Here is a 22,958-nt window from a genome sequence, read left to right as displayed (position 1 = left end):
CTATACATATGTTGGAGTTTTGTACATTGAATTTAGTTTGTCTTTTTTTATAGAGAAATGTGATAGATTGTATTCATAATTCAACAGTAAAGATCGTCAGCAGTAATGATTAATACAAATAACCACATATGATTAATACAAATACTAAAGCACAATAACCACAAATGATTAATCCAAATACATAAGCACAATAACTACAAATGGTTAATCCAAATACAATGACGAAAAAATAAATAAATAAAATACACCATCAACATCAAATGCACAAAGTATACCTTCACTCATAGCCACACATAGCCAAAGAAATTCAAGCATAAAAGCCACAAACTTGGAAAAACCAGGCAAAGGCCTCAGCATACACACACACACAAAAAAGCCAATCTGCCACCATACTGTCCCCAAGATAGCCAAGCAGCTAACAAACTCAACCAAGATGGCCAAACACCAAAATCTAGCCAAAAGCTGATAGAAGCCCTAGAGAGGATAGGGGTTGAGGGAACGAGAGGGAAAAGGAGGAGAGGGGGGAAGATCTGGGAGTGGAGGAGGGGAAGGAAAGGGAGTAGTAGAGAGATGGAGGCCACCAACCCCAAAGGGGAGAGGCTACTGAAACTTTTCTCACTTTGGTTTGATTGTTAGTTTCTTTCCATTTTAGGCAGTACATTCTAAATTGTAGACAACATCTTTTGATAATAAGTAATATGTAAGGAGCTTGTAGCTCTCTTGGTTAAGAACATTTACCTCTACACCTAAGGTCCTAGTTCGATTCTCCTATATATATATATATTATCAGTCCCCTTCTATTGAGGGATCCCTCAAATAATTTTATTTGAGGGACGCCCTTTGGGGTACCCTACAATTTTTTTTCCAATGATCCAAACCATTTATTTTTTAGGTCTTCATTTATAGATCATCCTTACAAAAAATTAGACAAATCGGAAACCGTTTCGACATCCAATTGTGTCTTACAAAATCAATGAACACGGTGCTTCAAGAAAATGCTAAAATTTCAATAACTTAATTGAGTGGTCAAATGATATCGGATTCAAGTGATTTTTTGTAGAGATGATCTTTGAATGAGTATCTACAAAATAGACGGTTTGGATTAGTGAAATACAATCCGGAGTGGGGCCTACAAGGGGTGTCCCTCAAATAAACTTATTTGAGGGATCCCTCAATGGAAGCTCTCTGATATATTATAATAATAAAAGATAATAATTTGATACTGTTTTTATCAAAAAAAATATTATATTGTTAAAAATATCGTTACAACATGCAAATACACTCACAACGAAATTATATCATCACCTTAAAATTAACAATAACTAACTATCGAACATCACAAATACATATACTTTGATTATCCTCCTAATTGATAAAAAATAATCACTTGACAGAGCAATGTTCTACACTACTCTAATGTACAGGAAGAGTGATCAAACTCGGATAAAGAGGCTGAGTACACTGTCTTGCCCAACACTTCTTGTTGATCAAAAATATCAACTTTTATGACCTCAACCTCAGCCACCACCCCAAACTCTCTGACCCCAATAGCCTCAGTTGCCTCAGCTATTTGCATCACATGGTTGATACTCGAACTTGCAAGCGCATTGCGAACGAAGAGCTGGCGCAGTGTGGGCGACACTATGACGCGGGGAGCCACAATGAGGCTCTTTGTGGTCAACAATGGAGAGACCACGTCATCGAGCAAAGTGTGGGACGCGACGTCGTTTTGGTAAGTTAGGAGTTCGAATTGGAGCCTCTGCCTCCTGCGGATTTCAAGATTGGAGGTGGCGCCTGTGGTCTGTTGTGATGAGTTTTGGTTCTTGAACGGGGACATGCGAAGATGGTAGCTCAACTTGAACACCATTGAATTGATGACCAATTAATAGTTTCTTGAAGCTTTAATTTACTCAAACAGAGAGAGATCAATATTCAAAGGTAATATTGGCTGTGAAGTTGAATAAGAGAGCAGAGCTTTGCCACATATAGAATGTCCAAGCCCTAAACCTAGTTATGTTTTAGCTTGGAAATCAAGTAACTACTTGGAAGATTAAATAATCCTATTTCAATTAGTAAAATAAGCCAACCATGTCTAATTATTTCATTAACTATCATGATTCATGACCAATTGTTTTTTTTTTTATTAATCAATGCGGCGCGAGTGGGCGAATTTGATCGTTGATACATGCTCGTTTATGAATCGATCATGTGAGCTCGCAATGCATTATATGATCGGACTAATATGATTAGTCATTCAATATAGAGTTGAATATGCTGAATGTTGTGTATTAGGGATTTGGATTTCCTTGTAATCTAAGAATTTTTGTGTATCAAGTAGGATTAGGAAAGTCTTAGATTTCCTAGTAATTTTAAGATTCTTGTGTATCAAGTAGGATAAGGAAAGTCATGTATATGTTACTTGTTTAATGAAAGATTGACTAAAAGTTACAGGCAACTTGAGATAAAAGTTACAGTCGATTATTAATTTAACATGTCAATTGTTTCATCATGTAAATATATGATTTAGTTAATGCGAAAATAAGTAACTAGCTAGGAAATTTGAAATAATCATATTCCAATTAGGAAACCCACGGATCCAATGTTTTTACTTGGGAATTAAGTAACCTTCCGAAAATAAATGTCGAATTTGGATGCCTTTTAGTACAAATAGAAAACCACTCAAACAAGCTGATATATGGTTTGGTTAGTCAAATTATTGTGAAACTGAAAATTCCCATGTAAGCAAATGACATCTTCCACAAGGGCCACTCAAATATGAATCAAGATTGAGACAAAAATTACAATGTGTTCCTACTTTAACAAAGAAATTCCAATGAAAAGCATCAGATTTTCATGGAGATTTTAATACACGCTTCTACTTCTACAAATTCAGCTCACAAGATCAAATCACAAAGCATAAACAGAGGGATGATATGAAATACGAGAAACTGTTTTCCATGGAAAACATCTAAAATTTTGCCTGAAGACTGCTAATTACAGTTTTGTCCACCTGGAAGGACTTGGCCAGAATATCATCTGAGATTGAAGGATTGGCTCCAAAAACAGCATTGGCAATGGTGTTGACTCCAGGGTTTTGGCTGCTCAAAGAAGAGAGTGAAACGGCATTTCCTTTTCCCACATTCTGCTGGAAGTGAACTAGCCCGACAGGGAACACAAACACATCACCCTTGTAAAGGACCTTTGAGATGAGCTTGTTGTCAGGGTTTGAGGTCACAAAGCCAACATAGAGGCTGCCTTCTAGGACGGTCAAAATCTCGGTGGCACGGGGATGAGTGTGGGGAGGGATAACACCCCATTGCGCATAGTCGATGCGAGCCAGAGAGATGCCGAGGGTGTTGAGTCCTGGAATTTGAACCACATTGACTGGGGTGACTTTTCCACCAACAGGGTTTGAGGTGTTGCCTGGGATGTGAAGTCCACTGAAGAAGAAATGATCAGCCTGTGCTAGCTTGGAGTCCAAACAGGGTAGCCCATTCACTCTGGTCACTGTGATGCACAAATTTAAATGACAAGACAAACACACAAAGTTAAAGTCATTGGAAGATTAAGTATAGGAAGAAGAAGGATACATATTTTCAAAATGCAAACTAAATAATTCGAAAATTTTGAATTTTCGACACCAACCTGAGCTAGTAGTGTCAGCAACACAGAAATCTTGCAAAGGACTAGGCTCAAAAGCAATGACCAGAGCACATGTCATAGCTAGGAAAGTAGTCAACAGAAGAATTTGGTTTGCCATGTTAATTTTTCAGCTTTTTCTATGAGATTATCAAGTTATATATTGCAAATGAAAATTTGAGAGAGAGAGAGAGAGAGATGTGAAGCAATTGATGCATGAACTTGCTTATTTATAGAGAAGCAAGAACTGGATGATGGTTCTGAATGAAGAACAAGCAAGCATATAAAAGAAAATGCTGCCGGCCTTGCTTTACAGACAGTGGAAAAGTATTGAAAGTTTTGGTAAAGCCAAATGTTAACAAGGAGGCACATCCATTAAATCCAAAATTTGTTCAAGGATATAATCCTTTCTTAATTTTCTATTCCTTGTGTGAATGTGATGTGAATTTAGAATTTAGAATTTCTTCATGCATACATATGTTATACATATTAAGCCAAAGCATCTTGCTAAAAATACATCTGGGTCCAATTTATTTGACTTGGCTTCAAAGAAGGATGTCAAGAATTTGTAAATTGTAATAGCATCTTGCTAAAAAGACGCAGAAGCAAGCTTATAGAAAATCGGAAGCACCTTTTTATTTTCTTTTTGTTTGCGCACCTTGCTCCGGCTGGGGGCTGATATGGTCAGAATTATCAGTTATATTGCCTTATATTTTTGTCCACTTGCAAGACCAAGTCAATGGGAGAAGGATGATTGTTAATGTAGCTGAATTAACATTATCTTAGCCTGAGGCATAGAGGAACTGGCTATATCTGCATATGCAGGGTTTAAAACATGTTTTTTTTCCCTTCTCATATTTTCCGTGTAGATATGAGAATACGCAAATACATTCTGCACCTACACAGCCATGCATGATCATATAAGAAAAATTCTCTCATGCAACTCTGTAAGCCTAACAGGCCACAGACAACTAAAAAATAAGTCATAACGTTGCATAACATTGATTTGTCAGAGAGCATATCTAAGACCTATTACCTATTTCTGAGAATAGATTTGCTCAATGCCATTAATCCGCAGTGAGCATCACCACCACATTATGCGTTAGTGGATGAGTTTGATTTAACTTACCAACTCATCAAACGGCACATAACGCGCTGGTAATCTATTCTCCTTAATCCCTATTGCTAGTTGTACTATTACATTCCCATATAACTATGTCATAGTGTTCCAAATCTGCAAGTTGGAAGATCATCTCCCTGAGGTAAGGATCCCCTCCTTCAAAACCTGGTTTTAAGTCAGACAGATCCACTGAATCCAGTTCCAAGTCAAAATAAAACATTGTTTCATGGGCTCTGAAAATGCTGCACGAGTGTCTCAGTTTGTCACAGCAGATCTTGAGCTATCGTTGCTGCTCCATTCCCATATAACTTTGTAAGGATGTTCCATATCTGAAACCTCTGGAAGAACATCTTCCTGACGTACAGGTCCCCTTATAAAGACAGCAATCTGGGAAGCAAAACCTGGTTCTGTATCACCAGATCCCCCAACCCCACTGAACTCAACACTGTAATTGTGCCTCGTGGCCAATTCAGTTGCCCAGCAATTGAACTGTTCTCTTGTCCACTCGAACTTGTGGTCATGGTTACGAAATTTACATGATTGTGCTTGATTTTTGTCTTCAGGATCATCTTCTTGGCTTGACAAATTGGATTTCTGGAGTATCACATTGTATTCATAATTTGGAGTGGAGACAATAAGAACCCTTGGACGAAATAAACTCAGTACCACATTGCCAAACTCAGATGCTTGATCTTCCTCCATATGCTCTATGACCTATGATATTCCAAACAGAGTAAGCAACAATAAAAACCAATTACTAAAGAACAGGGACATCATACTTGATTTCAGTGCAAACAGGAATATTTACAGGAGGCATAATCTGGTAACAGTGATGAACATTAATGGCAAGCCAGTGTTTATGTGTGCAATTCAAAGGCTACTGGCCAGTTTGCAGTTACCCAACATAACCAAATATCAGTGGTTCATTGACATTGATAAGCATTATGTAGCATGTAGAATACTAGTCTTCAAGTAGTACTAAAGGGGAAAAGATGAGAACAGATAAAAACTTGTATAGTCAAATTCAACTGCTAAGACTATAAAAGAGAAAGAAACCTTAGACAAATTGGCATACATGAATAGATAAATTGAAAGGTAAATAGTAAGGACTGAGTATGAGACTTAAATAGATATAAAGTAAAATAAATAAATCAATCAAAGAGTTTGGTGTCACTTTGTTTTTTTCTTTTAAGTGAAAAATAAATAGCAATCTTCTTCATAAAGCCAGGTCTTAAAGAAAAGAAGGAAAAAAAGGGTAAGAGGTTACCTCTAAGCAAGTACCAATATCAAATCCACTCAATCGTGAATCAAAAGCTGTAATTGAACCGTCATACAGAACTGCAGAATTTATGGCTGACATACTGGCATCTAATTTGGAATGAAGTATCTGCAATGTTAAACAGAAAATTTAGATTCTTGTCTAAGACAAGTGGTTAACTAAACAAACTTTATGGAAGAAACAAACAAAGAACATCATCTCAAATCAGCATACTCAGTACAGAATATTTTGTTTCTTGTACCCATTATGACCATGCAAACAGGTTCACCCAAACAAAGGATCCTTTATAATAAAGTAAAACCACTATTAATGTTCGTGACCATAACTTAGAATACTACTTTTAACAAAGTGAATCACAAGTCTACCAGGAAGGTAAGATGTCACACTGATTCCCTCAATGTTTTGGCTACACCGAAGCTTTCTGGTGACAAATTCCCTTCCTAGCAACTACCTATCAGTATTGGTCCTGACACACTCATCATATTATTTCTTGCATAAATGCTTACATGCAAAATTCAAAGTTCTATAATGGTTCAGACCTTTGCCGCACGGGTAAGACTCTTCTGTGAAATGTCAACACCAGCAATTTTTTCCAGAGAAGTTGGATAGTTTAATAAAGAATCCAACAAACTACCAGAGCCACATCCAAAGTCAACCTGCAACGATTACAAAGGGCATGAAATTGACTCTATCACATATGTCTACCAGAGTTTTTTTTTTTTTTTTTTTTTTCTTTTCAGCTTGATAACAAGTTTGAAGTCAGAAGATTTTAAAAACTAATTTACCAAAGTAGTGGCGCAAGATTCTTTGATGCTTTGCACCGCATATTCGACACGCTGTTTTGAAAGTGGAGGGCTGAAAAGAGCCTGCTCCATTCTATCCTCCAGAGGTTCTGTTACCTGCAACAAAGTTATAGTGTACTCCAAGAAGCAGGTCTCTGAAGAACAGTAACACCCAAAAGAAATGAATCGCCTGTAAGATCTCAGTACAAACAGTTTTTAAAAGAAATATAACAAGAAGAACAACATAGGTTCAGTTATTGATGAATATCAATAACCATTTTTTTTTTTTTTTTTTTTTCACAAATAGTTATCATTGCATGTCCAAATTGTCCAACTGAAATCCTTTTTGACAGCCTGAATGAAACATCATGCATCTAATTGTTTCTGAGAAACTCACTTGAAGACAACAAGGGAAGCATCCTAGCAGAATCATCAGCTGCAGCTAAAATCAACTCTTGATGGGGCAAATCCATACTGAAAAAAGCAGACTGACCAACAGTCATTTGCATGACAACTGTCTCAAGATGTGGAATCACTGATCCAGATGCTATCTCAAACTCAAAGTCATCACTACTCTCCAGAAGTTCTTTCATATGTTCACCTTCAGTCACCAAAGATACGGAATAACTTACAGATGATAAGGATCCATTAGATGGAGTAACACCAGAATCTGGTCCTTCTATATTTAGAGAACGAAATTCACGTCCAGGCAGAGCATATGACACATTCACGGAGTTAGAACATACTGATTTTCCTTCTTCAGTTTCATTATGCCTAACATTATGAATATGTTGACACAGCATAAATACTTTAATAAAGTTTTGGGGATCAAATCTAATGTTAAGGCCATCAGCAGAAGCATTTAGTCTCTCCAAAGGCACAGTTGGATCTCGAAAATATGCATTTAACCATAACAGAACTTTCAAAGAAACATTCTGGATGGAATCGCTCTGTTTCTTAAAAGAATCTTTCGGTGAGCACTCTAAAATAAAATCCTGAAATTTAGAAACTATTTTCACTTCACATCTAAAGCTACCTCCGGATTCAACCGAGTCCTTTACGCCAGCAGCAACAACACAGCCATTTTCATATTGTGCCTCTTTCACAGGCAAGTCTGTCACCTTTAACTTCTTGTGTGATTTTGGTGACTCGGATGATTCTTCTAGAGTGCTTTGAGGAGAGAAGACGGGTTCAAGCCGGTGCTGACGGCAGAATGTACAGAGCATCTCCCTTGGAAAGGAACCCTTCCATTTTGCATTGGTAGTAAATGCCAAAGGTAACTCAGCTGCAAGTATTGCCCCTCTGGACAACTTGTAAATTCCACCTGGTGTCTTGCCAATGACCATCCTGTAGACTTAGATTTAAGTATGATTGAATAATGCAATGTTGTACACTTTATTAATGAATGATGCAGCATGAAAAAGGGAGTAAGGTTCCTCTTTTCTTTGTAACTTTTCAGGAATAGTTAAACATTATACCCAAAAAAAAGTACTAAAAACACCAAAGAAGTGGATCTTTTCTTCCTTAAGAGAAATCCCAAATCCCATATGTTACTGAAGTGTGTCAGAATTTTGACACAATCAAGCACTGACAGCAGAAGAATCCTTAAAAGAATTAGGGAAATTAAATTTGTGGAGAAGTCCTTTAAACAGAATATGAAGGTGAACAATCAATATAGGATAAGTCAGACAAGACCTGTGATATGATTGCAGGGTTACATCTTCATAGAAAAGGTCTTTGGACCTCCACGTGTATCCAATGGATGCTAAAATAGCGTCACCATATATATCTTGGCCAGACAAGTAACTTGCTCTTGCATTCAAAGATCCTTCAGAGTTACAAGCTTCTTTGGCATTTAGAAGATCTGAAGACATATCCAACAGATATTGCTTGGGAGCAGCAAAGTACAGTCTTGTCTCAGAGGAAGCCTTACCCATAGGCCTGTCAAAGAATTTTTACCACACATTAAGCACAGAAGGTTACAGAGTCAACAAACTGTCCTCCCAGATTTTTCCCCATTATCCCTTCCACATACCTTGAGATCAGAACGTCAGAAGTTTTCGATAACCCAAGTTGTTTTGCAATAACATCCAGGAAATATCCAGAAGATGAGACATTAAGGATTACTCTTTCAACAGTCTTCTCTAGTGAAGATGGTACATTTATGGCTTCAATTGAAAAGATTTCTGTGGAACCTAATTGCTGGATAGATGATGACTCCACTGTTTCAGGAGCGTATGGATTTCGCCTCCTAAACCAGAGCTCTTCCTCAGAAGTAGAAATAAGTTCAGATAATCTAGCAGCAGCCCTCACAACATACAGTATAACCAAGAAAGGATTGGACTCCACCTTAGGATCAAGGGATTTACACATATTACAAAGTGTTGCATCAAAGATGGCAATGACAGAAGCAGGAATCTGACCAGAAAGATCACCATCTCTCTGCAAAGCTGCTCTGAAGTGACCACTCAGCGGATGAAGAGTTGAAAGGAACTACAAAAGTGAAACATACGAGACAAGGTCAAAGTGATAACTAAAAAATTTCAACGCATCAATAATCTCAAAAACTTATAAAGCAATCAAGGTTAAGAAAAAGTATATCAGCTAATTCACCCTCTTTTTCACATAACCACAGCAAACTGAGACATTGACAACAAAAGCAAAATTACAAGTAGAGAGAGAGAGAGAGAGAGAGAGAGAGAGAGAGAGAGAGAGAGAGCGGTAAAGAAGAATTTGACAGAGTAAACACAAAAAATTAAGCATGTGTTACAACCGAGTGATTTAGGGACAAAGTTTTAACATAGAAAAATGCTATTGCATACATATTGGACCACAACCAGGATACAAGAAATATGGTCATCATATACTTTTTAATCAAATTAAATGTAAACTTTTAGTTATGTGGCAGAGCATAATTTTAACTGTTTACCAACCTCATCTGAAAATAAAAAACTGACACGAGCGACTAAAGCATCCCATGCTTCCTGCAGAGAAGGGCTTTTTGTTGCGGGATTAATGCCTAGCTGCAGCAAACAAATTAACATTACTAACCATATTGATAAAGTAAGAAAAGAAAAACACTTAGTCTTGGAAGCAATACTTTGATAATGTATCAATTCATTGAAACATGTTAAACCCTACATATATTAACATTTTGAAGATGTAGAACATGAAAAGCAGTTGCCTCCTAATTATGGTAACAAAACTCAAATATATCTAAAACTTTTATTTTCCATATCTGGCCAAAGACAAATCTCAGCACAAGAGCCTAATTAATTAGCTGCCAAAGCAGGACAACTGCTCATGCCTCATTATACATGAAAACATATACATGCAATTGACAAACAATCATATTGAATATAGACAAATCAAATGTCCAGATTAAGATGGGTGATGTAGAAGCAACAACCATAAGAAGATTAGACAGATCAATGTCGAAATCTTAATTCTAATTATAACTGTTGAACATTGAACAGAATTTCCATGCCTTTATGGAAAATCACCATTCATGGGAGTGGCAATAACTGCGACTACATCTGGATAGTCATCCAAATACTAGATTCTACAAAAGAAAACAAACCAACCTTCTCTAAGGCCAATTCAGCAGCAGATTGCTCAGCATCCTTCTTCTTTTTAAAAATTCCAGATACAACCGTAACTTCTGGAAGCTGCAAGGTACAGCGATAAAGGCAAGGGCCCTTCTGCATAATGGCCAACCCTGGACATCCATTTTGCGTGGACTCGTGCACTTCCTCTACTTTATAGCAGGCTGAGCTACCAAATCTTTTGTGTACAATAGCCTTAGGTGTAAATGTAGTCATTCGTGCTGTTACAGTTGGGGCTCCTTCAGTAACTATCAGTATCCAAGAGGTCTTCAACTATAAGTTATTAAAAACACGTTTGATAGGATGCCCTTTACGCAATAAAACATCAAGGTTACAACTCAGTAGGACATTTTAGTAATATTTTATAGGTAGAAACTGATACATAGGTTAGTGAGTCAGGCACACGCACGTGTAGATGAAATAGAGTGACTAAAATTGTTAGTTTGCCATTTTGTAACCACAACCACACTGGGGTAAATACTTGTCATTTGGGAAAATAGTTTTAAATTTTTTTCAATTAACCTTAGTGATCTCTGTCTTCCCTAGATAAAAAGAAAAAAGAAATCCACAGTTAAGAAATACAAGGGATAAGCAAGTTATAAATGTTAATTTGACCAGTTCATTCAATGACAAGATTTCCAATTAGGTAACTATGATCACTGTTGTAAGAGAGGAATGAATAAGCTCCAACTTATGAGCACAAATACTAATAACAGACATGACAGCAAGAACAACAAAATCACATTGCATCATAACTATAATTGGTGTTAGGACCATGAAGTTCATATAATACCCACATTTTTTTTGGTAACAAACAAATAATTTTATAACCTTATCATAAAAACATGCACGAAGACAGTGAACAAGTGTGCACTGAAGTTAGAGGAAAAAACCTTTTATATCCTGCTACCAAACAGCTAAAAATATATGCGATTGCGTTGCAAAACAGCTAAAATGGACAAATCTTATTGGAATGAAAACCAATGGTTTCCAGACTTTGGAGGAACCTATAGCCCATAATTCTTAATACAAGACACTGTAATGATCCCTAAGAAAATAAAACACACCCTTCAATTGATGCCCATATAACCTCAACTCAGTATGCAATATCTGGATCTTGCTTATCAGTCTTAAACAACCATCCTAACTATGTTAGTTTGAACAAGAAAGCAAAGAAAGAAAAGAGAAAACCCTTTGGATGAGTTCAACCCAAGTGATAAGTAGCCAAAAACAAATGGACAGATTAATTACAAGTCAATACATTTGAGTGAGCTTAAAAATTTTAATGCTGTCAGTGTGAATGATCAACCTATCAAAACCGAAAACTTGACATTGAAAACAAACAAAATATATACAGATAATCTTTGAATTCAAGAAAAAGAAAAAGCAAAAGAATTTCCGTCCTACATAATAAATCTGCCGAAAATAAGAAAGCAGTTCATTTATTCTTTTGTTTTGTACCTCAACTTGGACAGTAACCTATCCAAGGGTAGGGAGTAGAACTTCCAAATTACAAAACAATAAGCCACCTTTTGATCACCAAAGTTAAAATTCTCTTCATAATATCTAGTCGCTCGGTGATCATATAAGAAAGATCAGAAATTCAAGATTCTACATATGAATAATAAAAAATTAAATAGCTTTCAGCTAACCAATATGACAAAGCAATGCGCAAAGCAAATGGAACAAAAACTGAGCAAGTAAAGTTATGGGTTTTAAAGCAAAAAGACTAACCAAGCAAATAAAACAGCAAATTAGCACAGAAAAGTTAGGAAACAGCTGGAATTCGTTCAAAAATTGAAGATAGAAAAGCAAGCCAAACCCAGAAAATCAATGGAATATTTATGAAAAAGGAAAAAAAAGGTGAACAAAGCAATGGTAAGCAAGAGAGGGCAAGATATGATCAAAGGAAGGAGCAAAGGCCGTACCTTTCTACATTAACATCGGCAATGGCTGAAAGAAAGGCAAAGATCAGAGAGAGAGAGAGAGAGTGTGTGTGTGCGCGCGCGCGAGAGAGTGAGAGGCTTTTGGGGTTCTACAGTGTGTTGTACTATAACCAAGAGTTTTGTGTGTTGGGGTTTTTTGGGTTGGTAGAAACGGTATATAAAGAGAAAGGAGGGAAAGGTTTCGGAGGAAGAATACTAACATGAAACTTGTACATGCCTATATGAGGGCCCCACAGGGTCATTTTCTTCTGGTCTGTCATAGCTTCCTTGCTAAGGAGTGATGCCTTCTTCTTTCAGTCATGTTGACCCCTTTTTTTTTTTTTTTTTTTTTTTTTTTTGTGGCTTTGGTGGATGTTATTTCAATTTACTTAATTTCAGTTATGTTTTTTCATTTTTTCTTAATGCAATATTTTAAACTATATAATAATTTATAAGAAGAAGATTCGAATTTATGTGTAAGGGAACTGTTACATCTTTTTAGTCATTGGCATAATTTAACTCTGTTTTCTTTCTTTTTTTCTTATAAATAAAAAGAGGAAAAAGATTTTTTTCACACACACTGCTAAAGTATTATAAAATGAGAATTTGAGAAGATTTGCCTACACTTCAATGTCTTTTTTATTGAGTTAGACCTAATTGGTCATAATCCAAGTCTTTGAGTCGTATAATTTTGATTAGCACTATCTATCAAGTCTCCAAAATGTTTGAAGGGCCAATATATACCCATTTCCAGGCCTATTATATACCCATTTCCATAAACACACTTGCCCATTCTCTTTGAGCTCTCTGGTGCCTTTGTATTTTTCGTCGACTTCTTATCCTCACAAGGGTTATTTGTGTGAATTCTGTTTTTACACTATTTATCTCGTTGATCCAATTATACATGTCGACACAAAATTTGTGGTACAAAAGACTTTATCCAATGCAACGTTTGTATTGAAAAGTGGGAAACAAGAATCTTCTTTTTTCTTTTCGGTAAAAGAACAAAATCTGAAACATCAGGGGAATATATTCTTCTTCTTCTTATTAGGTTTCAGAATGGTTCTTTTTTTTAAGTCCCTTTTTTCAGGGGAACATTAGTTGTTCAAGCACGGCATGTTATGAAGTAGGGATTGCCTATACAACAAGGGGCAATGTTCGAAAAATCGATAGGTAGTAGGCGGGCGGCAGAGGCCTAGCGCCAGTAATCTGGTCTAGGCACATTTTTTTAATAATTATTTTGTATTATAAATTATAAATTTATATCAAAATTAATAATAATAATAATAATAATATATATGTGAGTCATATCCATAAGAGAACCTTGTTAAAATATCAACCCACAAGTGAAACACAGCGTTTCACTAACCTATCTTCACTTTTTTTGGACGAACCCTTATCCTCACTTATCTCTCACCTCTCTGCCTCCATCGCCTCCCATCGTCTCTCCTTTCTCTGCCACCATCATCTCCTTTTGCGCGCCTATGAAATAAGGTTGGGTCGAGAAGAGTGCCACCCGACCCGCCTAACTCTGGCGCCTACCCCTAAACGATTAGGACGAAATCGCGGCGGTGTCCTCCCGCCTAGCACCTAGGCGCCCCTTAGGCCAATTTTTCAAACACTAGTATACAATGGCTAACAAGACCACAACTTGAATAGTTTCAAGGCATGAAAACATCAATATTATTTCAGTTTCTCAATATTTGGACATTTACAGACTAAGTCTCATTCTTTCCCGAGTAATAATGACGGAAAACGCACGAGAAGTCTTCGGTTTCATGACCATCCTCACAAAGCTCTGTGTATCTGCACAACACGAGTTTAGTTTATGATAATTAGATATGAAAGTTATATGAGCCACAGAAATAGGCTCAGAAAGAGAGTGAATGAATTACATCTCTTGTGCTTGGGATGTCAATGGGCATTTAAGGCCAACCTCTTTGGCTGATGTTGCACCAAGGTTTAGATCTTTAGCCTGCAATTTATAGAATACAATCATCAATTCTCATCTCAGTACCCTAAAAAATGTTTTTGAGGCCTTGAAATTTCCTGTAAGGCTCATAAGCAATGTGTTAAGGCCTGCACAGACCAAAGAGAAAGCAAACTGCCCAATGGAGACCATAACAAACAGAAATTGCACCACTAGATCATGTTTGACATACAGGATCAAACTAACTTACCATAAGTTTTGATGCGAACCCACCATCATAGTTCCTCGAAGAGGGCACCCCTTCCATCACTCCAGGAACTGGATTATAACTATCACTGTGATCATGCATGCCATGTTCTCAGTGTTACGTATAATAAACCAATTGGAAACACAAAACCTTACCCAAATATGAACCAAAGCTTGAAGATATTCCCCATATATTTGTGTGTGCAGGTATTTTTGGTAGAATGAGAGCATGATCTTTTCTCTAACTGTGTAATTGAATACTATTGAACATAGATTACAAGAGTAACCTTTATGTGACTACAAATATGCAAAAGTTCCCTAAGCTACAATGTATGGTGTATTTCAACTATACCTACTCCAACAGCGACCACTGGAAGAGTTGAGTACTCTTGTCAAAGTACTGGCGGAAATTCCCAGAGACTGGCCAAGGGCAACCGATTCTGAGACACCAAGCATACTAATAGCCATTGCCAAATTATTGCAGATCTTTGCTGCCTATATAGCAAACAACTAAAGATGTCAAATACTCTGCAACAAATTCAGGTAGTAGCATGAAAATTCTCAGAAAGCTGAAGATATAGTATTTTTGGTGCAGTAAAGACGTGAGAACTTACTGAACCATTTCCTGGTCCACCACAAAAAACTGTGTTCTTGCCTATTGAAAGGAATAAAGATTTTGCAGCTAGATAAGCTTCCTCAGAGCCACCAACCTGCAGACATGCTATCTCTTGATCATGATTTATGACTCACAAGTTAGATATCACACCCTAGGTACAATTCCTCCTCATCCTCTAAAAGCATATATCCTGTTTATGTGCATATGATAACTAGGAATGGCAAGAAGAAAACAACACCTAGGAAATATATTGAACAGTAAATTAGTGTCTCTCATAAATGAAACTAGAAATCTAGATCAAGAAACTCAGCTTCTTTACTTCCATAAAGCCAAATAGGAAGGGAGCCTTCTGTCAAACTTAGTTTTGCAACCCTTTAACAATTTAATACTGAAGAAAAACCCCAACTTTAGGGATGCATGTTTTTCTCTCTTCGAGATAACTACATCAGACTTACATCTACTGACTTTGGATGCCAAAACTGAAATTATACCATGAAAGTAAGAGTCCCAGCTTCTGCAGCAAGAACACCTCCAGATACAGGAGCATCCAACATGGCAGGCTTCTTCGCATAATCTACACAAAATAAAATATAACAAATCAGTTAGAAGAAAATTTCTTTAAATACTTTTTTTTAAACAAATGAAGGGAAAAATTGCATTTTTCCACAACCTCAACCGTTTGATATTTAAAAAAATGTAATGGTAGATTGAGCAGAAACTGACAAGCAGACAAATTAAAAGTCTACTATTGTACCTCTTTTCTCCTTCAAAGTACAGTTAGACACAGCAAGAGAAAGCTTTCTCGATGTTTGCGGATCGATAGTAGATGAATCTATTAATAACCATGGTCGCAATTCCCCTCCATGAAGCAAGCCATTAGGTCCAGTATAAACATCATATACCTGCATTTGGGGAAACAAAGTTCACATTGAACAGTTCATTTGGAAGAAGAAAACCTCAAAATTGAAAACTACAATCTGAATCTTCACATATCCTATAAATCTTTGATGAAAGTTTTAGCAACAGTTGAATTAAACTTTCCAGAATATAGAGCTTAATAAGTGAATGAATAAAACAGCAATGAAAACATCAAAAGATGATTCCTTCGGGGCACTAAATTCAAGTTGGCTCTGACTATAGGCTTAGAAAATAATGGAAGACCATGAAAACTTAATTTTTTCAAAAAATGGAATCTATACCTATGAAGAGGATGACATAAACTAAGAAACTCACATGAGATGAGGAAGGCAGCATTGTGATTACAACATCACTAGCTTCTGCAACTTCTAAAGGGGTTTCTTTTGTTTCAACTCCCATGTCAGAGAACTTCTTCATAGCATTGCAGTTTCTAAAATCAAAATAAAAAATCCGATGTGGCATCATTATTTTACATCAGATATGAACAGAGCAAACTTTTCAGCAACATAACTGCCTGATTCTAAATCACCATTAAAAACATGGTGATGCCCCTTTCTACATAAATAAGACTGGGATTAGCATTGCCTTAGATATTTGATACTTTTGATTACTCATCACTAAAAGATATGTATAATTGACTGAGATCCAGATAGTTCGTAAAAAAAGGTATAAATACATTACATGTCATGAACAGCTACTCGGTATCCAGCCTTAATTAGATTATTTGCCATTCTGGATCCCATATTTCCCAGTCCTACAAACCCAACACTCTGCAATTCATCATTCAGACAATATTAATGTACAGGACTCACAAAAATCCACTATAACAGTAGATATCTGCAAAATGTTTCTGTGTTCTAAAACAAGTGATAACCTGACATCAGAAACAAAAGCAATGAACTAGTCCATAAAATTTTCAAAAACCCAACTGAGAATTGGTGTAAACAGGCTTGCAAATGTAAATTTAATTTAAAGAACAGAATTTTGTTTCATTAATTTTCTCAGGGACCCAGTTGAGAATTAATATAACACAACTCAAAGCAGCCTGAATTAGTGGGGTTTCAGTTTTTCAACTTATATCAAAAACTTTCAATTTTACATCAAACACTTCTTTTTCTGGGATCTTCATCTTCAAAGGTAAAAGCATCTACCATACCAGTTTCACTTGAAGATGAGAAAAATCAGAGCTTTACCTCAAAATGAGACGTGGCTTGTTCTGAATAAAATCTGCGTATTGGAGACTGAAGATAAAGAGCGTTGATTGAGGAAAAGCATTTGGAAACATAATTCAGTGACCTCACTCTGTAGAAGATTGCCATGCTTAGCACTTGCAAACAATGACTCTGCTTAGCAAATGAAATGATATAATACTAAAAACTACTATGTGTTGGTTTTGCTTGGAAAGAAAAGACACTCGCAGAACAGAACACAACCATGGAATCTTTGTCATTTCTTTATTTATTTCTTATCTTAAAATCCACGTCATTGTATTTTTGTATCTCATGAATCATCTTTATCCAGTTGGCTTTTTCCTCCAAATTATTCGCTCACACATGGAATTAACTGATAAGCACTTGGAATTAGCTTCTTCTTTTTTCTTTTTTTTCTTTTATTGGTTAACCTCTGTTTTTCAGAAAAAGGACCTGCACCTGCTTGAATAGTTCAGCAGAAAAAGAGAAACGTTAACAATCAACCTTTTTTATACGTAGGACAATGTAGTAGAGCGTTTCTTCCTCGCGCTGAAAGAAGTCTCCAGTTCGACTGCCCGAACCCATTGTTCAAAATTAAATATGTTACAAGGTGAAAAGCACAGGGCCATATTCAAAGAACACTGCTGCTTATGGTTTGCATTAATAGTTTACCATGATATCCGATGATACTTTGTTAGCCCGAGAATCATGCTCAGAAATATACCATAACCATAGCACAAATTACAACTCTTTCCAAACCCATTTGCAAGGCCACTCACTCCTGTCACATTCTTCATTAGGCACTTGCAAAGGGATGGTGTGGCTCGTCATGGAAGTGGAACAAAGTTTAAAAACAAAAATTGCATCCTTTGAAATATGCTCCATTTACACAATGGTTAATTAGCTGATCACACTAGAACACCAAAAGATACAAATGGGAGGCCAATGAGATATTAAATTCCCTCCCAAAAAAGAAAAAGTTCAAATAAGTTAATTCAAAACCTAATTATATGGAGGAGAGATCCTCATATATAGTCTTAATACCTGGCCTCTCAGAAACAGACCGTATACATCGTAAAGATATACCAAGGACCTCCTTCATTCCCTTCTCTGCTGCTGGCATTCCCATTTCTGGCACCAATGTAGCATCAAAACAATCAGAGCCACGGCCTTCTGCTACCCTCAACCGAACCCAATCTGTCAAATCAACCCCACCTGCTTCACCTGAAATCACATCGCCAGCACACCTTCCAGTTAAAAGTTCCAACAGTATCACTCCAAAGGCATAAACATCAGACTTAAAGGAGGGAAGCGGCTTCTTGGAAGAAGCCAGCTCTGGTGCACGGTAACCTAGCACACCAGCATCAAGAATCTGTTCAATGGTGCCAGCTTGGGTCATGAGGCGGTGGAGGCAGTAATCAGCAACACGGGCATTCAGGTCAGGCCCGTCCAACAAAATATTTGTTGCTTTAAGGTTACCGTGCGGAACAGCACGATCAAAATGGAGATAGTTCAGGCCACGTGCAACATCAACTGCAATTTTGAGCCGTTGGACCCAGTTCAATGGAGGGCCCTTTCTTCCTGGCCGGTCTGAAAATAATTAGGCTCATCAGAAATGCAAAGTGAAGGTTACACATATATGAACACACGCACAGATATATACTTTATATATATACACACATGTACATATGGAGAGAGAGAGAGAGAGAGATATGAATGAAGTAGGGGAAAATAAATTTCTTCAACAATCAAGAGAGAGGATAAAGATCATAATACAAGTCATGCACTATATTTCCCCAGTTTCATTTTGATGAGTAACAAAAGATAAAAGCAAGATAAATAGGTTGAAGAGACTAACAGAAAACAGCTTACCGTAAAGAAAGCTTGCAAGACTTCCAGGTGAGATATAATCTGAAAGAATGAGCTTCTCATGCTGTGTGGGGCCCCAATAGTACCCTCTCAAACCTACAACATTTGGATGCCTCATATTTGCAAATTTTTTAGCCTCCTTCGCAAACTCCTTTTTCTGTTTTGCCACCCCTTCTCTCAACCACTTAACTGTCAAGAACAGCCCATTATCAAGTGTTGCCTTATAAGAAGTCCCATGGCTACTTCTCCCCAGAACTTCAGCGGGGGCCCTTGACAGCTCCTCAGGGGTTAATGCAATTGTATCATCAAGAAAATGCAGCTCACCAACCAATCTATCTGGCGACCTCACATCCAGTCTTGCAAGGTTTTCTGCAGTGAATGACTCTCCAGATTCTGGTGACCAAGAATAATGGCTGTGCTTTGCAGGAGAGAAGCCAGTTACAGACACAACTTTTTTGTCAGGGCTGACAATTTCAGATGATGATCCTTTTTGTGAAGCCACAAGATCCTCAGCTGAAACAACCAAACCACCACCATTGTCAGTTCCACGTACACCAGATGGGTTTGGTGGAGCACGTCTGTGGATGTCTTTGGTTGTAGTATGCTCTGATGGGATTCTTCTTGACATGCGAATGTAGTGTATGAAGATAGCAAGCAAAAGAAGAATGAAGACAGCAACCACACATGAAACTATAATAATTACTTTGACAATTGTGTTGATTGGTTTCCTCTTCGAATTTTCAGTTGGGGAACTGGTCGATCCAGGAGGACCATTTGGAAAATGCAAACGTGTATTCCCCGGATAGAAGGAAGAACTTGGGAACTTTTTCAAATTGTCTGGGACATCTCCAGAAAGATCATTGTATGAAGCATTAAAGCTTTCAAGACTGTTAGGCAAGTTATTTGGCAAAGGACCTGTAAAATGATTCTGCGATATGTCTAATGTGCGTAATGTGGTCATGTCAGTGATGGAAGTCGGCAGAGAGCCAGAAAAATTATTTCTCGCCATATTAAGCACTTTAAGTCCTTTCAATGAACCAAAATGATCAGGAAAATAGCCACTAAGCTGGTTCTGAGAAAGATCAAGAACCTGAAGATTTGACTCACTTGACAAAGGAGATGAAATGTTAATAGAGCCAGTGAGTAAATTATTATGAAGGTGGAGTTCTTGCAAAGTGGGCATTGCTAGCAACTCAGCTAGAACGGTTCCATCTAACTGATTAGAACTGAGATCAAGGACACTAATCTTTGGATACTGTGTTATAACACTTGCTATGGAACTACTAAGAGCATTATGGGAGAGATTGAGATAATTTAAACGCAGAAATTGTGGGGTCACATCAGGAATGGGCCCTGTCAAATGATTTTGACTCAGATCAAGAAATTCAATGTTCCCCCATTTCACCATCCTGGTTAAGTTTCCTTCGAATTTGTTATCTGATAGATCAAGTATAGCACAACTTCCAGTCAGCAATGGCAACTCACCAGTAAGCCCATTTGAGGAGAGATTGAGGATTCGCAGATTTGTTGATGTAATCATATTTATTGGTCCTGAGAGATGAACTTCAATGAGAGAGGCATACTAAAACACACTAAGCACAAATGACTAAAGTAAAAGAAGCCACAAAGACACTTTCGGAAGTAAATAAACCAAGGCAAAATGTAGTAAATAAAAGTACCTGAGAGATTGTTGCCACTCAAATCTAGTTCACTTAAAACTAGAGAATCTCCTTTTAATACACTATTAGGAATATCTCCAGTAAATCTGTTGTTGCTGAGTTTGAGGACTTGGAGGTCATAGACAAAATTAAATCCAGGCAATTCCCCTGACAGCTGGTTGTAGCTGAGATCCAACACCTTCAAGTTTTCAAACATCTGTAGCTCACCCCCACTTACCAGTGACCCAGTGAGCTGGTTGTGGCTAAGATTCAAGTACTTAATAGTCTCAGAAAGACGAGGTAGAAATTTCTGCTGCTGTGAACTGGAACTAGAAAACATATTGCCACTAAAATCCACATGAGTGGCACTTGATAGCATAAAAAATCCCACATCGATATGACCATCGAGCATATTCCCATGCAAGTCAAGCACATCAAGACTTGAAATTAGTTCAAACCCCTTAGGTATTCTCTTGGTAAATTCATTTAAAGACAGATTTAGAGATACCAGATTAGACAGCTTTGTCAACGATGTCGGAAGTGGGCCGGACAAGGAGTTGCGACTCAAGTCCAATGACTGGACTGAGGAAAGCCCTGAAATCGAATCTGGAATGGAGCCCGAGAAGTTATTACCACCTAATGAGAGGTTCCTTAAGCTCCCTAACCTACCAATTCCAGGTGGTAAAGATGAAGAAAATAAATTATTGGAGAGATCAAGAAACTCAAGGCTTTTGAAGTCGGCTATGTTGTCGGGAATCTTCCCCATAATCGTATTATTGGCCATGGAAAGTTTCACCAGCTTCGTTAGATTCGAAAACACGCTCAAGTCCACATCCGCAGAGAGACTCAAATTATCAAGGACAACTCCAGCAACATTTCCACCATTACATACGACTCCATTCCAAGAAGAAGGGCAGCCATCAAAGTCAATGGACTCATCATTCCAAGAATTGAGGACATAACCAGTGGGATCATGCTTGATACCCTTCTTGAACTGAAGCAGAGCCAAAATATCTTGTGAAGGAAGCTGCCCCATGGCAGAAATAAGAAGAAGAGACAGCACTAAAAGCCGACGGAGCATAGTTGGACTATCAATGGCTTCACCCAATGGAAACAAAAGCTCAATGTTAGAACAAAAATGAAACTTTAAGCTCTATAACCAACAAATTCAAGCAGGCACGACAATATTCCCAGGGCCAACTACAGTATGATACAGAACCCTGCAATGCTTCCTTTAATTTCAAGATAATGAGAAATAGCTATCTATGTTCTGAAGGAAAGGGGTGTTTTGAGCTCACAAATCCACAGAGTGAAAGAAACCCAACTAATTTGCTAACTATTTTGCAATAAAACAATGGTCATGCCACACCTATCAATGAACACCATGAGTGATCAACAGTTCAGAAAGCAAACAATGAGTTGGAATCACACATGCAACCAGAACCCAACATTTTATCAAAATAACACCTTTTCCTAAGAACGAACCAAATCTTTAAAGTTCAGAGCTTCAAGAACCGATTCTCCTCTCCGAAGAAAAAGAAAAATGATTTCAACGATACAGCACAGCTTCAGACTACACAGACTCAAAGCAGTAAATGACAGAAATAAACAACTCAAGCTGAGTCACCTTTAAAGATCTAACAGCATCTTCCTACTACGACCCCATTTTTAGGAACAATGTGGCCCCGTACAAACTAACCCTCTACAAAGACTCAAGCTTTGAAACAAACCACACTCTGAAACAGCTACAAAATTACACACGGGGTATAGTGGTACCTTACCTCCACCACATTGCTTCACAGTGCTCAGCACAATCAGCTACAACAATCCCATGAACAAACTAGAAGTGGGCTTCAAATTGCAAACCAGGCTGCATTAAGGAAAGGGACCCAGGAGAATTTTTAACCACAAAAACCCTAAAAAAAAGTACCTTTGGCTTCTTAACAGTCCAAAAACCTACTCTTTCTTTAATGAAAGTAAAAACAAAAACCTTTAGAAAGGCAATACCTTTGCACTCCTCTTTCTCTTTGCACTTTAAGACGGGCATGTGGAGACACTATAGAAAAAACCAAATGGTTCTGCTTTGGGTAATTAAACAAAAAAACCCTAGCTTTGTACCTTTCTTACTTCTTTTTAATGGTAGCAATTGAGAAAGTAAGCGGGAAAATGCAAGGGGTTTTT

At 37.4% G+C, this 22,958-nt stretch overlaps 4 protein-coding genes across 13 annotated transcripts; all 4 read right to left on the bottom strand.

The window, feature by feature from the left end:
* LOC18780420 (putative germin-like protein 2-3) lies at positions 2,925-3,763 on the bottom strand. The gene is made up of 2 exons (XM_007214138.2): positions 3,646-3,763; positions 2,925-3,507 (listed from the first exon to the last, which is right to left on the bottom strand). Exons 1-2 carry the CDS (start codon positions 3,758-3,760, stop codon positions 2,969-2,971), a joined length of 654 nt encoding a protein of 217 aa, XP_007214200.1. The 5' UTR covers positions 3,761-3,763; the 3' UTR covers positions 2,925-2,968.
* LOC18778317 (small RNA 2'-O-methyltransferase) lies at positions 4,561-12,691 on the bottom strand. 4 transcript variants are annotated; one of them, XM_020562048.1, is made up of 10 exons: positions 12,354-12,691; positions 10,405-10,733; positions 9,754-9,843; positions 8,856-9,313; positions 8,516-8,761; positions 7,218-8,167; positions 6,824-6,975; positions 6,578-6,694; positions 6,027-6,146; positions 4,561-5,473 (listed from the first exon to the last, which is right to left on the bottom strand). In XM_020562048.1, the coding sequence occupies exons 2-10, from the start codon at positions 10,639-10,641 to the stop codon at positions 5,015-5,017; spliced, it is 2,829 nt and encodes a 942-aa protein (XP_020417637.1). In that variant the 5' UTR covers positions 10,642-10,733; positions 12,354-12,691; the 3' UTR covers positions 4,561-5,014. The 4 variants fall into 4 exon arrangements, with proteins under 4 accessions (XP_020417637.1, XP_007213676.1, XP_020417638.1 ...); XM_007213614.2 differs by having other exon boundaries at positions 4,647-5,473; positions 10,405-10,698; XM_020562049.1 differs by having other exon boundaries at positions 4,647-5,473; positions 10,405-10,673.
* Positions 14,010-17,513, bottom strand: LOC18780443 (probable 3-hydroxyisobutyrate dehydrogenase, mitochondrial). Of its 3 annotated transcripts, XM_020561937.1 has the most exons (10): positions 17,254-17,496; positions 16,742-16,830; positions 16,376-16,490; positions 15,897-16,044; positions 15,634-15,716; positions 15,141-15,236; positions 14,879-15,021; positions 14,531-14,615; positions 14,246-14,325; positions 14,010-14,156 (listed from the first exon to the last, which is right to left on the bottom strand). In XM_020561937.1, exons 1-10 carry the CDS (start codon positions 17,377-17,379, stop codon positions 14,069-14,071), a joined length of 1,053 nt encoding a protein of 350 aa, XP_020417526.1. In that variant the 5' UTR covers positions 17,380-17,496; the 3' UTR covers positions 14,010-14,068. The 3 variants fall into 3 exon arrangements, with proteins under 3 accessions (XP_020417526.1, XP_020417527.1, XP_020417528.1); XM_020561938.1 differs by lacking the exon at positions 16,742-16,830 and having other exon boundaries at positions 17,254-17,493; XM_020561939.1 differs by lacking the exons at positions 16,376-16,490; positions 16,742-16,830 and having other exon boundaries at positions 17,254-17,513.
* On the bottom strand, positions 18,087-22,881 carry LOC18778202 (probable LRR receptor-like serine/threonine-protein kinase At4g20940). Of its 5 annotated transcripts, none has more exons than XM_020561934.1 (5): positions 22,785-22,881; positions 22,554-22,647; positions 20,799-21,875; positions 19,123-20,670; positions 18,087-18,840 (listed from the first exon to the last, which is right to left on the bottom strand). In XM_020561934.1, exons 3-5 carry the CDS (start codon positions 21,856-21,858, stop codon positions 18,257-18,259), a joined length of 3,192 nt encoding a protein of 1,063 aa, XP_020417523.1. In that variant the 5' UTR covers positions 21,859-21,875; positions 22,554-22,647; positions 22,785-22,881; the 3' UTR covers positions 18,087-18,256. The 5 variants fall into 5 exon arrangements, with proteins under 5 accessions (XP_020417523.1, XP_020417522.1, XP_020417521.1 ...); XM_020561933.1 differs by having other exon boundaries at positions 22,559-22,647; XM_020561932.1 differs by having other exon boundaries at positions 22,559-22,792.

This window comes from Prunus persica, chromosome G4, assembly GCF_000346465.2.
Source record: "Prunus persica cultivar Lovell chromosome G4, Prunus_persica_NCBIv2, whole genome shotgun sequence".
NCBI classification, from domain to species: domain Eukaryota; kingdom Viridiplantae; phylum Streptophyta; class Magnoliopsida; order Rosales; family Rosaceae; genus Prunus; species Prunus persica.
Note: the sequence above shows the minus strand (reverse complement) of the source record. Positions and strands in the feature narration are given on the sequence as shown.